This window comes from Pteropus alecto, unplaced genomic scaffold, assembly GCF_000325575.1.
Source record: "Pteropus alecto unplaced genomic scaffold, ASM32557v1 scaffold87, whole genome shotgun sequence".
NCBI lineage: Eukaryota > Metazoa > Chordata > Mammalia > Chiroptera > Pteropodidae > Pteropus > Pteropus alecto.
Genome location: NW_006443225.1, coordinates 18545898 through 18561037, shown reverse-complemented (window position 1 = coordinate 18561037; position 15140 = coordinate 18545898). Strand labels below are relative to the sequence as shown.

Here is a 15140-nt window from a genome sequence, read left to right as displayed (position 1 = left end):
GAAAGATAGTAAGGAATGGGCTACTTTGGGAGAAAATGGTTCATCGTGTCTGTGTGGCCTCTGTATGGTCTGTATTCGACCATAAGAACAGACACTCAGAGGACTGGACAGCTGACCGTGGACTTGTTCTGGACAGCTCTGCCCAAAATCACCCAGGGTCTGTGAGCACGTCCCCTCCCCTCCTTTCCCTGGCTTCAATACTCAATTTGGATTCGACCTAAATTTCTTCTTTCGAAAGCCTCTGGGCAGAAAGTATAGGATCAAATCAGATGATCTGTAGCATGCAGGATATAGATGCCTTACACTTGGCTTTATAACGCTTAGATTTGCATTGGTTACTGAGAGATTTCATCAAAAAAGTTTCTGTATGCGAAGCTCACTAATTTATGTAAACATTGACTGAAAGCACCTTTTAGGGAAAAATCTGTCATTCCCAGGTGAGGGCGTCTTTAGGACCTGGCAAATCGTGGACCTCGTTGGCAGTCTTCATTGCTGGTGCCAGGGTTTAAAAATCAGCAGGGAATGGGAGAAACGGGGTCCTCTGCGACCCAGTTCTAAGGACCTGAGACTCACACCCACGATTATTAAACCACGAACCCACATTTAATCTCCACTCTCCTAATGGTACCCTTCCCTCTCCCTGCCCCCGACCCCATTATCTGAGCCTTAATGTAGATGGGGGATCAATGACCTCTTAGCTCTGTTTTGGTGCCTTCTTTATATGTGTCGTAAATTAAGCTTCCGATATTCAATTTAATCTGATTTTGACCACCTCGTGTGTGTATGTGTGTAAGTAATGTGTCTGGCAGTTTGATTGCTAGGTGGAGGAGTCCTAGAGTCTGAGGTCAGATTATTTTCGAAAAGTCCAATCTTTCATCTCAGTTAGAACTACTCTGGAGCTCTACCACTGTGATTTTCTTCTTGAAAGATGAAATAGACTAAAATGATTTTATTTAAAACACTTGCAGACTACTAGGCTGGCTTGAATTTGGACCCTAAAAAACTTTGGTTGATGAATATGGAAATGAAGATTCAACATTTAAATGGAAAATCTCAGATCTTTAAAGACATGTTTTAACATCTTAAGAAATCACTGATATGAGGTGATGTTCTAGATATTTCTGCTATGATGATGTCATGTTCATTGGTTTAGTACAACTATGGATTCAGTTCACATTCATTCTAGTCACATTCCCCGCCCCCAATTGTGGTTTCTTAAGCTGCAATGAGCGGGGAGGTTTTGAAAGACTCATGCTTGATCAGCTGAAGCAGCATGCTTTTTCTGTAGGCTAGATACCAAATCAAATAAAGGGACCTTTAACTCAAAGCCACACAACAACCCATCACTTAGTTTTACAGAAACATATGAGGCTCTTAAATTTCAATTAGATGATTCTTGGCAAAGCCGTGGTGACAAGGAAAAGGAATCGGATGACACAATCCGTCCTTATGATCAAAATTGTAATAAGAACAGGAAACTGTACCAACCCGGGACCTCGTCTTACTCCTGGTGCCTGTTAAAGCTCCTCTGAGTTTAATGAGATTCCACTGTATCAGGCAGAGCCTTGTCCTTTTTTCTTTCCCCCGATGGAAGAAATTTTTATTGTCCCCCATGGAGACCAAACTACACTGTGGTTCACAGAAGCCACGGAAGCACTTTATTCTGTCTAGATTTTAAGATTTTATCACCAAGCCCAATTCTGGGTGCTGAAGGATGATGTTTTCTTAAGTCCTAAAATTACTAGGTAGTAGTAACAGGCCTAAGATGACAGCTAAATTGGTTGGGATGTAGATGAGACAGAGCCAGCAATGTTTTGGTCATCGGGGATAAGGGTGTTGGTTTCCTCGCTCACTTTGTGTTAACGTGTGGAGTTTCTCCAGAAAATAACCCCTACCTTCTACCTCACGTGGATTTTAGAATTAAGTTTGACCGTGACTTTGTATTTATGTCTTTGTATTGAATGAGGTGGTATAAGACTACGTATGTGGTGAATGACCTATTATGTTTTCAGTGAAAGCAGGAGCTTTCAGAAATGGAAGACGCAAGACATTTATTACAAGTACAAAATAAAGGAATTGTTATAGAAGATTCAGATGACCTCGTTTCAGTTAATGGGCCTGTCGACGGTTCCCTTGAAGGGTTCAGTTGTCTTTGTATTGAATGAGGTGGTATAAGACTACGTATGTGGTGAATGACCTATTATGTTTTCAGTGAAAGCAGGAGCTTTCAGAAATGGAAGACGCAAGACATTTATTACAAGTACAAAATAAAGGAATTGTTATAGAAGATTCAGATGACCTCGTTTCAGTTAATGGGCCTGTTGACGGTTCCCTTGAAGGGTTTAAGTCCTGAGGGGACAGACAGTAAATTCAACGGGAACCCTCTAGTCATACACGAGACGGGGTTGCCTGTCTTCAGATAGTAGAATATGCTCATTTATATAGAGCATTGAGAAGCACTGTTGGATCAAGCGGGAATTATGCAACAATTCGTGTGACGAGCCCTATCAGTTATAACCTCGTTCGATTCCTCTGCCAATCTGAAAATTTGCTAAAAATTCAAAGCATATTTCTTGAAGAGTTCGCATATAAACCTCTCCTTCTTTGGAGTGGTGTCAAGTTTCTTTGCATTAGAAGAGACCCATATTGTCATCTTAGTTCTGAGTGTGTCTTTCAAAATCCAAATGACTTCCAATAGTTACTAGCTTCAAATGTGAATAAAAGCAGCATTTAAGTTTGGTGTTTGTGCCACATAACACTTGTGAAGGTTCCACTGCATTCTAGTCCATTCTGCTGAATACAATTCTCACCTGGGTAAGTCTCTTATATCAGGCTTACAGCAGTCTCCCTAAATGCTTTCTTAGGAAATAAATAATGACTATTTCAGGCAACGTCCACAAGAGCCTCATGTAGAGAGCCAGCATTTTGTTTCCAAAAATCTAAAATTCTAGAGTCTCATTCAGTGAAACTTTGTAAAATGCACAGCATGTAACATTTACTCAATAGTGCCCTACAAGCTAGATTTTCAACTCACATTCATTAGAGTTCTGTTCCAGGCACCCACTCACACCTGTGCGGTACATGCTCGTGTAACACGTGTAGTGAGCAAAAACTAAATGGTCAGGTAAATTTCTTCCCCCTGAACGAAAACAACCCTCAGGACTCTGCGAGTCACACTTAAGTAATATGCCCTACAGCCATTTTGCGTCAAGGAGACTAGAATGAACAAATATCTATTTAAAAAAATAAAACATAGAATTCCCCCTTTCCTGCTCTTTGAGAGACCCTGTCGTAGATGTCTACATTTTAATGCTTCTGGAATCATTTTTATTTCTACTGAATGCGATGCGTTTTGTGTTGATGAACCTTACTGGGGAAGCAAGAAGGGTTAGTTTTATTGAAGTTGTATATGTATGTGAAGTAGGGTGAGATATGAAATATGAGAGAAACGTAAGATGAGAAATAAATGCAAAAGGAATGTACTTTAATTCTGGCGTCACCCAGAATGCATCTGTCTTAGAGATCTACTATCCTGGCACAGTGTCATAAACATGTTAGCAGCCCTCCCTCTACCACAAAAAGTTATGCAGTAGCGATCACTTCCTGAATTCCAAGTAATTTCTAGTAGATGTGTTGTTACTTGTAGAAATTCACAAAATGTAAGAATTTCTTACAACATACGCAAATATCGAATCCTTATGTGGTATGCCTAAAACCGTGATATGTCAATTACATCTCAATAAAAAAAATTTCGATGTTTAAATTAATATTTTTATTTAGTGTTTTCATTATTCACCTAGGGAGTCTGGAAATAGGATTAACGTTTTTGATGACAAAGTGCTGAACGTTCCGTCACTTGCTAAACCTTCTCAGGCCTGTGATGTAGGCGGTCTTTCCCACTTCCTAACGAGAGAATGGTCTAGAAACGCTTTGCCCAGGCTTCCGTGGTGACCGGTGACGGTAACACTTCCTGGCCGAGCATGTTTCGCGGAACCTACAGTTCTGCTTTTACTGTTTTTCCTGCGATTTGGCACCCTTCGAGCTCCACGACAAGTTGCTTTTCCTCGTCACACAGAACTTTGTTTTAACTTCCGGTGGCAGCCTTATCCCTGGCTCTCAGTGCATCTGATCATCCGGTCCCTGGTTGCTTTGGCCAAGCGGGGCTCGGGCGGTTGCCCGGGGTGCGAGCTCAGAGGGCGGAGAAAGTCAAGGAGGAGCTGGCAAGGGGGAGACGGAGCCAGGAGAAAAACCTCTGGCGTGTGAACCCGCTCACGTTTTCTGTTTCTGTTCGGAGGCACCCGGCTTTCTCTGGCAATTCTCTCGGCGTGGCGGCTGCCATCTGGGGCCACCATGTACCATCTCCCCTGAAGGAAGGCCGGGTTGGGGACAAGTTGGTGGGGACTGTAATAAAACTTCGGGTGAGCTAGTTGCTTCTTCTCGGCCAGTGTTAAGGAAAAGGAGAATTTTAAAGAATATTAAGTTTAAAGTCCTAAGCACAAGCCCTTTAAAATATCAGATACTCTTATTGGAGCTATTTTACTCGACTTTTATTTCAATTTTTATCATTTAGGAAGTGTTTCTCAAAAAGCTAATGACTCAGTTTCTGGCTGTGCTCCTTGCTCCCTGTTACTCATTCTAAGTGCATATACATTGTTTTTTTTTTTTCCTGAATAACATATCTAATCATTCTAACGGTAATTAAAAATGCAATTCTTTGCATTTATATAGTGCTTGACAGATACGAATCACTGTCACATGTTTCATTTTAAGACAGAGTAACATGTATGCTGTGCCCAGGATTATGTGAAGATTAAAAAAGCTGCAACAGGTGAATATATTCTAAGAACTAGAAGCTCCAATATAGATAGATCATCATGCTATCTTTCTTTTGAACATTTTCCAATCTTCTGCTCTTTTCTTAATTATAAAAGGAAAGAATAGATGTGAAGTAAAATGAAAAGATGTTTCTTAAAGTGACAGGAGTCTCGGATCATGTAATCTGTGCATCGGAGGGCTAGAATTGACTGGTAATTTTTTGCGTTTGAATAATGATAATGAGAAGGATGCTAACTGGCACTTCTCAGACAAAGTTATAAGACTTCAATAACAAGAGCAGATATTAGTGTCAGGGATGAAAAAGCGCTGTGCTGTAGTAAAGACAGTTACGTTCTCAAGAAGGGTCCTCGGGAGCTGGACTCCAGCCTCAGTTCCTCGGCCCCGAGATGGTTAGTGCCCCTCCCGTTAGAATCCGAAAGGGGTGACAGTGACATCCTGTGAGATCCTCTCAGTTCTGCAACAGCCAGTATATCATAAGTCAAGCTTTATCATGGGAGTTAGGTTTCTATACGCTAGGAAGCCCGAACTGACAGATTATGTTAGGTTTACTGCGAGCAGTCTTGCTGAATGGGAATTATACTTTATGGCTGCAGTTCATAGGGGAAAAAAGCTTCCGGAGGAACAGAAGGCTAACTCAGATTTAAACTTTAAAATGCTCTCTTATACAAGTATTTGCAGGAGTAGGTTTAGATACATTTCATCCGTTTCTTTTAATCCCGATGTAAAGGCAGATGACTAAGACCAGCATGTGTACATTACTGGTGATCAGTTGTCACACTAAGTACCTGGTGTACTTACTCTGACGTCAAAAGTATAATTGTTGCAGAATAATTGCCAAACAAACACTCTTACGGGCATCGCTTCTGCAGTGATTTTGGTTAAAAAAAAAACAAAACAGTCCCAGATAATACTATTTTTTATGGACTATACAAGAACTGTGATTATTAATTATATGAGGGACCTTGTAATTTTTCAAAGTATTAAATATTTTCATCTGGAGGTCAACAAAATTACAAATGAGAAAAATCTTAAAATGTTTGTTACGCTTTTATAATATAACGCGTGGTTTCTTAAGTACAGTTCCCGGAGAAGCTATATTTCCAGATGACTAGCAAAATGATTGCCGAGATGCATTAATTAACCTTTACATTCACATAAAAGTGTTTCGTGAGGACGAATGCACACAGAATGTTATCTTTAATCGTGGCTAATAAAAATGGGTTAGATAAACACAGGTTTTACCACTGCCAGCGTCTCCTTGACAAACGACAGGCTGCGATTCCTTTATTAAGAGACAATTAAAAAGGTTTCCTGGGGAGATCAGAGCCTTCCCAGAGATCTCTCCTGCCTGCCGGCCCGCTCCCGAGGCGGTAAGATGAGGACAGTCTATTTATGAAATGTGGATGCCTGGGATGTCTATTTCTTTTAGTTTTAGATTTAGTTGATAAAATATTAAAGTTAAATGTCTAGGGTCTATGGAAGGAGCTAAGGATCCATTCTGAAATGTGTTAAACGTGATGAACCCGATGAAATGAGTTATTCCCCCCCCCCATTGAAACTGGTCCTCGGAGCATCCACACCGGAAGTCCCTGTCCCCCCCATTGAAACTGGTCCTCCCAGTGTCCACACCGGAAGTCCCTGCTGCATTCTGAGCTGAACCGTGTGCTCCACACGTTGCGACGGCCAGGGTCTTAGAGCCCTCTTTCCCCAAAGCCTAAATCATGGCAATTGTTTTAATAAGTCCCAGGTGAGCTATTACAACTAGTCATCAGTTTGAAGGTATTTCCTCTTCAAGGTGAGTCTGTGCTCAGAAAGGATGAGACCATCTCAGGTCTGTTGACAAAATGGTGGCATCACAAGCTTGGCACCCACGGTGGGGACACCTCACGTGGAACAGGTGTGAGAGTATCTGGTACTGGTTAAAGCGCAGATTCTGGAGCCAGGTGGCCTGGGCCCAAATTCTGGATCTGAGTAACTGTGTGACCTTGGGCAAGTCTCTTCGCTTCTCATTGTCCTCATCTGTAATAGGACCTCCTTTTTAGGCTTATCGAGTGATTGACACAGCTACTATTTGTCTGTAAAGGGCTTTGTGCCTACCATGTAATATAAGGGTTAGGTCACTTCTTAGACATTCTGAGTTTTTGTCTATGCCAGAAAAATTATTCTTGAAAGAAAGCAATGTCACAGGACAATCGTTGATTAAAGGGTCAGTCAAGAAATTTTCTGCTCAGTCTTCAAGGTCCCCAGGATAATGTTTTTGTTGTCCCCAAACAAGTTATACATACAACCCCAACAGACTGCAAGGACTAAAGATCTAAAATACACAGTATGTCTTGCCGGCTGTGTGGCCAGTTTTATTTGGGACTATGATTTTAGGGCCCCATTTGGAAAATGTATATTTAATTTGAGATCTTTCATGTAGCACCAGTTTTGCGGGGTAGCTTGTACAGAAACGTGGTACTGTTTGCACGGTCAGCCACCCATAGCGTGGGAGCACTTACATATCTGCTGACATTCCTCAGAGACCCATTTCCCCCTCTTAGTTGACTTCCTTAGAAAATATTGCAAAAATGGAAGTACTTACTTTACTAGGTCAAGTAAACAGAAAACATACACATAATCCATTTTCAGATATATAGCCATGCTAAATAAATTATTAATAATTTCCTCATAGTATCCAGTAAGATATTCTGGTAGAAAAACTTGGTAAGTCTGGGATATATTGAAAGGCGGCTTAGGTGCTGTTCGATCCTCTGTTTTAATTTCTTCAGGATGCGGAGTGTTTGCACTGAATCAGCTGTATGGTAAATGAGGTTACAGACTTTTGCATATTATCTCACAGCTGAAAAGTTCTGAGTTGGACCCTTTGTTCTGCACATTGTTTGTCACAGTAAGCTAGCAACACTGATTTATCAGTCCTTCTCACGGATCAGATAAACAACTGAATAAGCAGATAAAAAAAAAGATTTTGTCAAAATCTAGTATTTGAAACTGGGTTTAAACTAATCATCTACCTCTTTAGAGAAACTGATTGCCCTCTAGTGGGGGAAAAAGTTAATACAGACGCCAAGGTTTCCAGTTGAGAGAACTGGGAGGGGACCAGCCTTGGTTCTGGGAACATCTGGGTCACCGGCTAATTTGTATTTTCTCCTTGTCTGGCAAGTGTCTTGCATTTTCTCATGTAAGGTCAGAGACCCTGTGACTACAGAATAATGTGTGTTTTTCCAAGACCAAAGAGGAAACTGGCCTTAGCTAGAGTTAGCTATCAGCAACCGAGGGGGGGTGGGGTGGGTGGGGAGATGGGGGGTGGGAGCCACGCCCAAAGCAGGTAGCCACCTGCTGGGAGGCCAGCTGCATCCAGCCCGTGTGGGTATGAAGCTACTGGGGTGGAGTGGGGCACATAGTCCTATTCTGTTGGAGTGAAAAACAATGGTGATTGATAAACCAGGAATTTTTCTTAAGATGGCCTGGAATCATCCACGAGAAATAACCCGAGTTAAATATGGAATTGATCCATCTTCCATTTAATTTTTAATTGTACAGATTTAACTTAAACTCCTGACTGATAGCAACTCCTAGATAGCCACAGTATTAAGTAACTACTTTGATATACATTATGGGGAGATAAACTACTTCATCGTGTGACTCGGCTCTGGCATTCTGAGAAGGCATTTCTTAAATCGGAGTGAAATGTAGGCTACTGCAGCATTTGCATCACTGAGAATGAGCTATGAGATGGAAGACATATTGTGCCAAATGCTCAAATGCTCATTCTACAATCGATCCGTTAGTAATTAAAAAAAAAAAACAAAAGTAAGTAAAAGCGTTTTTAATGCAATAGACGAAACTCTGCTAAAAATGATGATGACTAGCGGCAGAAGCAGTTGCCCTGACGATGAAAATCCTCCTCTCCCCTACATACTGGAATAATTCACCGCGAACCTGTAAATCACATCACAAAACCACTGTGAATTTCGACTAACCAAAATTCTAGATTTTAATACTGCAAACCATCCGATCTTAATTATCATTTAAAAATATACTGTACTTTCTTGCAGAGAATTTTAACATGCATGGACAAACACCACCAGTGTATTAATTTATACCATCATACTATCGATCTGTGTCGGGCTACACTGGGTCACGTAATGCTTACTGCACGTTCAGCTTACCCACCTGGCATGAAAATATGTATATCTGATTAATTGATAAGCTACTGCTGTTTCTTTTGGTTATATCCTGAAATCCTGACCAAAGCTTGATCTTCTCACGTCTAGTTATTCATCCACTTAGAATCTGCCTACTTCATTAGAGAGGGTAATGGGGAATGTTCTCATGCAATCATGTTGAATACAATAATTGTTTAATGAATCAGGAAAAAGCACCCGCCTTGGTGATTAATTGATTTTGCTTCACAACTGGAATGATTTCAAAACCCATTATTTTAATATTGCAGAGGTTGTGCTTCTTTTCATGATTTGCAAATGCAGCTGACTTGTGGCAGAAAGGACCCTTGCATTTGTCGGATTCGGGGTGGGACTTTTGTTACTGGCATGGTGGCTCTGCCATTTCGCCAGCTATGTTTCTGTGTAGAATTGAGACCGTATGGAGAATCAGTAATTGGAACAGTTTTTTGGGGGGGAAAAAAGTTAAAATATTGTGCATAACCTACATTTATGTATTTATAGATATAACTTTATGGAATGCACGCTGAAGATCATAATATCTCAATTAGATGTGTATATAGTCACCCATTGCACCACAGTTCTCTGCAGAGAATTTTCCAGCAATCTTTAAGCACATAAGCCCTGCCCTAAGCAAGCACCTGCACATGTATCCGACCGACATGATCATGCACAATCTGGACAAAACCTAAAATATATTTGCTTTATGACATAAAACGAGCAATCCGAGACGGAATTTGGGGGCCGGGGGTGGGGGGAGTAGAAAGAAGCAGCGTAGAACAGGATTAGTCCTTGACCAAATGCAATCGTTCAAACCTTTTGAACAAATAAGGCCACGGAGGCATGAAATAGTAATGACAATAACGATTTGAAATAATAACAACCCTGATGATGATGGCGATGAGTTCGTAGCCCCCGCCCCGGCAGCAAAAACCTCAGTGCGGGAGCAGAGCGCGGGGCTGGGCCGCCCCTTCCTCGGTTCTCAGAACCTTTCTGGACCTGCGGGTGAACCGCGAACTGTGGGACGTGGGGTAGCTCAGGACACTGCGCAGAAACCTGTCTCCCCGGCTTCACCCACGCGGGCGAGCGCGGGGCTCCGCAGGGCGCGGCGGGGCTCTGCAGGGCTGGCGGCGCTCCACCCGGCCGCCTGCCACGTGCGCCCCCGCGGGCTGGGAAGGGCGGGGCCGGCCAGGGCGCCGGAAGAGCCGGGGGCCCTCCCAGGGAGAGCGCCCAGGGCGTCTCCATCCTGGGAGGACCGAGCTTAGGCTGGGCCGGGGCTGCGGGGAAAATAGCCCCAGCTCCGCAGCTCGAGGTGAGAAAAGCCTTCCGCACCCCAGGGCGGGGGTGTCACCTCTGTGGTCTTGCGGCGGCCGGGGTGGGGCCGCGCCTTTGTGTGGCCCGGCGGGGCTCCAGCCAGCCTTTCTGCAGAGCCGCCGGGCGCCAGGATGCAGAGCCCCGGGGGTTATGCACATGATGGGGGGGGGAACTGCGGGGCTGGAAAAGGGGCTCTCGGACTGCAGACCCTCAGCCAGTCCCCTCTCCCCGCCAAGTCTCGGAGCCCAAGGTCTTCCCAGCTCTGCGCAGAGGGTGGGGCCGGGGCGGGGCTGCCCGGGGCGAACTGAGGCGTCGCCCCTTCCCCGCACCAGCCCCCAGGACCCGGCCCCTCCCTGCCTGTCCGGCCCTGGGCCACCAAGCGCGGAACTAGGGGGCACTGTGGGCGCAAGGCCGGGCGGGGGCGGGCGGAGGGAGACGGAGGCCCTGGATGCGGAATCTCATTTGGGCTGTGTCTCCACCGTCTGCCGCGCAAATCTAGGTTGAACCTATGAAAACTGCCGGTATTTGGCCTGTCTGACCTACAAAACGGATATTTCACGTGGCTCAATCTAAGACCTTGACCTCTTTTGTAGCCGTATTATAATATATACACATATCCAGAAGCTTTTCCTCAAAACGGTCAAATCAATGAGTTGAAAGAAGCCTTTATCCTCATCCGTGCCTAATCACCCGATGCAATGTGGTTTTGGAAAGAAAAATGTTAACACACTCAGCCCTGTCCCCCCTCTCCCCACCCCCCGCCCCGGAAAACAGAACAATGAGGCCAGGGTGGGGATGGGGGCGAGGGCGAGGTCGCCCTCCGAAGCCAGCGCTGGGAGTCAGGAAGCTAAGTGCGGGGCGTGGCGCTGTGTCTCCCCCGACCCCGCTGTTCTCCGGGGGGTCGCGCCGGTGCTCCCCACCCAGCCCCCTTTCAGCCGAAGATGCTGCGGCAGGTGGGGGTGCGGGGCGCCAGCTCCGCTCCGCTCCGCACAGGGCGGGGCCGTCCGCATTGTGCTCTCCCAGAGCTGCAGGTGCCTCCCAGGGGACCGTGCGTCCTCACACAAAGAAACCCCACCCCAGCGCCAGCAAAGCCCCTGTCCCTCCACCCCTTCCACTGCGCGCTCGTCCCGCCCCTGCAGCTGCCCACCCGGGCCCTCCGTGCCCTCCCCCACTTCCCCTCCTATCCCCCTCCCTTCCCCTAAAACAAAGGAGTGGGGCCCCCACCCCGCCCTTAACCTCCAGGACCAGCGGTTCCTCCCGCAAGACAATGCCATCAAATCTGCGGTCCCCGCCCGCTCCTCCTCGTCCCCACCCATCTTTCAACAGCCTCGCTGGGACCGCTTTGACTTCGCAATTCTTTCTCCTTTCTCCCGCTCCACTTTCTCTCCCTCATTTTCTTTCTATTTTTTTTTTTTAAATTGAAGAAATAAAGGACGTTACAAAGCACTTTCCAAAATTTCTTTTAAACCCACTTAAGGCAAACAGTAAAGATCCCCTCCCCCCCCAAGGTTGAGCCTTAATTTTAAATACGGAAACATAATAAATTCCCTTATCCATGGGAAGGCAACTTACCTGATTCTACTTTTAAAAAGAAATTCTTAGCTTTAGGTTTCCAAGGACCCATCCCTCTCTGCCCTCCCCAAATGCCCAAAGCCACGCCGTCTTTCCTTGCTCCTATGTTACCATTAGCGCCTTTTTTTTTTTTTTCTCTCTCTAAAAAATATCTCCCAATGCTTTCAGAGCTCTAAGAGAGAAGGTGAGGGTGGGCTCCAGGTCAAGCGGAGGGAGAGCGAGGCGCGCCGCCTTACCCATTGCTGTTTTAGCCATCGTAGGGTTGTGCAGACGCTGAGCAGCGGCGAAGGCGGAGGGTCCAGCTACAGCAGCCGAGAGAGCGAGAGAGAAGACTGAATAAGGCACTGAGTCTGCAGAGTGGGACCGTGCGAGAGAAAGAGCAAGAGGCAGGAGCCCATGAATAATTACCACTCAGAAACTCGAGCAGATTGGCTCCCAAGGTCCCCTGACATGACTCCTGCAGAGTCAGAATCTCCAGGCATTAAATATTGATTGGCCAATGGTGCTGGAGTACAAAGTACCACAGTGCAGTTTGAAATGGAAATCAGTCCTTCCCTGGCAGCTCCCCCCGTTTTGGGGGCCTGGTAGTACAGTCCAAGTAGAGTGGAGGCCTTAGCCCCAAGCTTCCCAGGAGCTAAGAACAGGCTCTACCCACCTGGGAGCCAGGAGGCTTGACTCCATTCACATGTTTCATTGCACAAATAGTCACAAAAAAGGGAACGGATTCGGAGGCCTGAGAAGTCTCCACAGCGTGCTGGCTGTTGGAAACATCTGTTTAAACATTGTTTTCACTTGCTCATCTTTTCTCTGTCGCCTTTGGCCCTGTCTTGAGTAGATTCTAGTCTCCCCGGGTGGCCCCACATCATCTATGGCGGCGACTCAAGTAGAACCGCTTTCTTGTCTTTTGTCTCCCAGGGCAGCTGGACTCAGATGCCTCTTAACCACGGCAGAGCAGGGCCTGGTGTTTTCTGCTCTTGGCACTGCTATAGGGCCGAGTAGTTCTGGTCCATCTAGGGACCGCGAGGAAGAGGATAAGAGTTAGCCTCCTGCGCCTGTGTCCTGCCCATCTGCTAACCGGGAACCAAGTTGACCGGTTGCTCTGGGCACTGGAGGGGCCGCAGGTGTGTGGTTGTCATGCTGCCCTGGAAATGTGAGGTTGCGTGGGTTGAAATCTGAATGACCTTCCCAGGTGTCTAAGGAGAACCCTTTACACTGACAGCTTCGTGAAGATGGAAGGCAAGCTCTGGAGCGTGATCGTTTTGAGGTCCAGAGACTCCACTGACACAGGCCAAGGAAAGACGTGTCGAAGTGACCGGTTGAGCGACGTGGTGCGTGAGGATCTCTGAGACCAGTTGCAGAAAGTGACTTTTCATTACAAATGAGGCATTCATTAGTTCATTCCTAATCACTTAATTAAGGTCATTCATTAATTCACCGGTTCTCACTTGACGCACGTAAATATTCATTGAGAACTTACCATGTGCCAAGCTCTGAGCATATAGCAATGAGAAAGACTTTAGGACTTGTCCTCACGGAGCTTTTAATCACTGACAGTGCAATACTTCTGTGACTTTACCGAACCTTCCTCCTATGGAGATCCACTTCGAAACTGTGGTCTTGACATTCAAAAAATAGGCAAAGATTTGCTAATTCCATTGCATTTGAGCTAAAAGAATAGCACATTGTTGAAACCATGAACATGTACAAGACCTTGCAAGTTTTTATAGAAATGATTAGAATTTTTCTCATGAATGAAATAAGCTCTTAGCAGCTTTTTGTCAAACCACATTTCAAAATTTCTTTTTAATCTCATGAATAATATGCATTTTTGAACGCATAAAACCATTTGAAAAATAACAGGGCACTCTCCTTGGTGCTGAAAAAAAATCTCTTCACCTCCTGTTAACTTGAAAGACATTTTAATCCCATGGACATCTTGCTGAATGATAGAAAGCTACTGGAACTGCATCAGTTCTGATATGCTGAGTCATTGGAAAAAATAAAAGATAAAGTGGAGATCAGTAAAATGATTTCTTGAAGAGGAGGATTATAAATTATTTTTCCTGTCATTGTATAGGTCTGCGATAACGAAGCAGCAAGAAAACAATATGGAAGTTGGCAGGGTCTGGAAATAAATAACCATTTTCTTCCTCTCTACAGTCATTTCCCACTTTTAATGTGAGAGCTGATTCCTTCTCAGCAGAGTAGTGACCAGTCAGGAATGAGGAATCTGCAGCAAGCCTGTGTGACTAACATCTTTAAAAGAAATACCTACTCTTCTTGGCCCCACCACACCCTTTCCCCTCAGGCTATGTGTCATCTCTACACATCCTTTAGCTTCCTGGGAGAAAAAAAGATCCCTAAGTCATGCATTAATGTCTTTAACAACTATCATTGGCAGTTGAATAAGATCTATTGCACTTTTGATCACGATGAGTAAAACAAAACAAAACAAAACACACTCTGTCTTCTAATCTCTCAGCCTCTGGTGAACTTACTGTGGATAGAAATGGGAGAGGGTCGAATACACAAGGACACGTGTCAGATGGGTGACTCCTTTTTGTGTCTGACTTTCTGGGTGCCAGGCTCTTGCTCAGTTATGTATGATTTTCAAGTAATGTCAAGCAGGGGAGAGGGTAGGTTAGTATGATTTACCGTAGAATATAAAGATAGCAGGCTAACATCAACCGGTTAAGAAAAACTAAATAAACTCAAAGAATTGAATTATTTTTGTTCTGTTTTGTTTCAATTATTTGTTTCAATTTATTTGTTTCAGTTATTGTTTTTTCTTTCCCTTGTCAGTCATGCATCTTAGCCAGGGAGAGTGGGGGCGGAATAGGAAGAGAGAAACGATCTCATATTCAATTGTTAATTCATTCGTTTGTTCAGCTACTTCATTCATCTAACAAATATTTATTTAATGAAATTTCAAACTTTTATATTTTGAAATCAGCTAAGCTTCTCCTTAGTGTCTAAAAAAATATAAAATGAAGGAAAAGGTAAGCCCAACCTCTCTAAGAAAATGTTATTATTTTTAGAGGAGGAATATTATCCTTGGTATCAGTTAGAGTCCTTTTGGTTGCAAATAATAGGAAAAGAACAACCCAAACTGGCTCCTCTAACTACAGAGGTAGAGTCAGCATTTCCCGAAGCAATGGTCTTCATGGGGACAGGTGGGCCCCCATTAAAGAACAGGTACTAGATCTGTTTGAGGTAAAATAAGGACAATGATAC

The 15140-nt window shown here is 44.5% G+C and overlaps 1 protein-coding gene across 1 annotated transcript in view; it reads right to left on the bottom strand.

Annotated features, from left to right (window-relative positions):
• Positions 1-12272, bottom strand: part of STMN2 (stathmin 2) — a 37475-nt gene extending 25203 nt beyond the window's left edge. Inside the window, exon 1 of the mRNA XM_006924045.1 lies at positions 12143-12272. Within this exon, the coding sequence (XP_006924107.1) occupies positions 12143-12161 (19 nt within the window). The 5' untranslated portion in view covers positions 12162-12272. The remainder of the gene's footprint in view (positions 1-12142) is intronic.
• Between the last annotated feature and the right edge of the window lie 2868 nt (positions 12273-15140).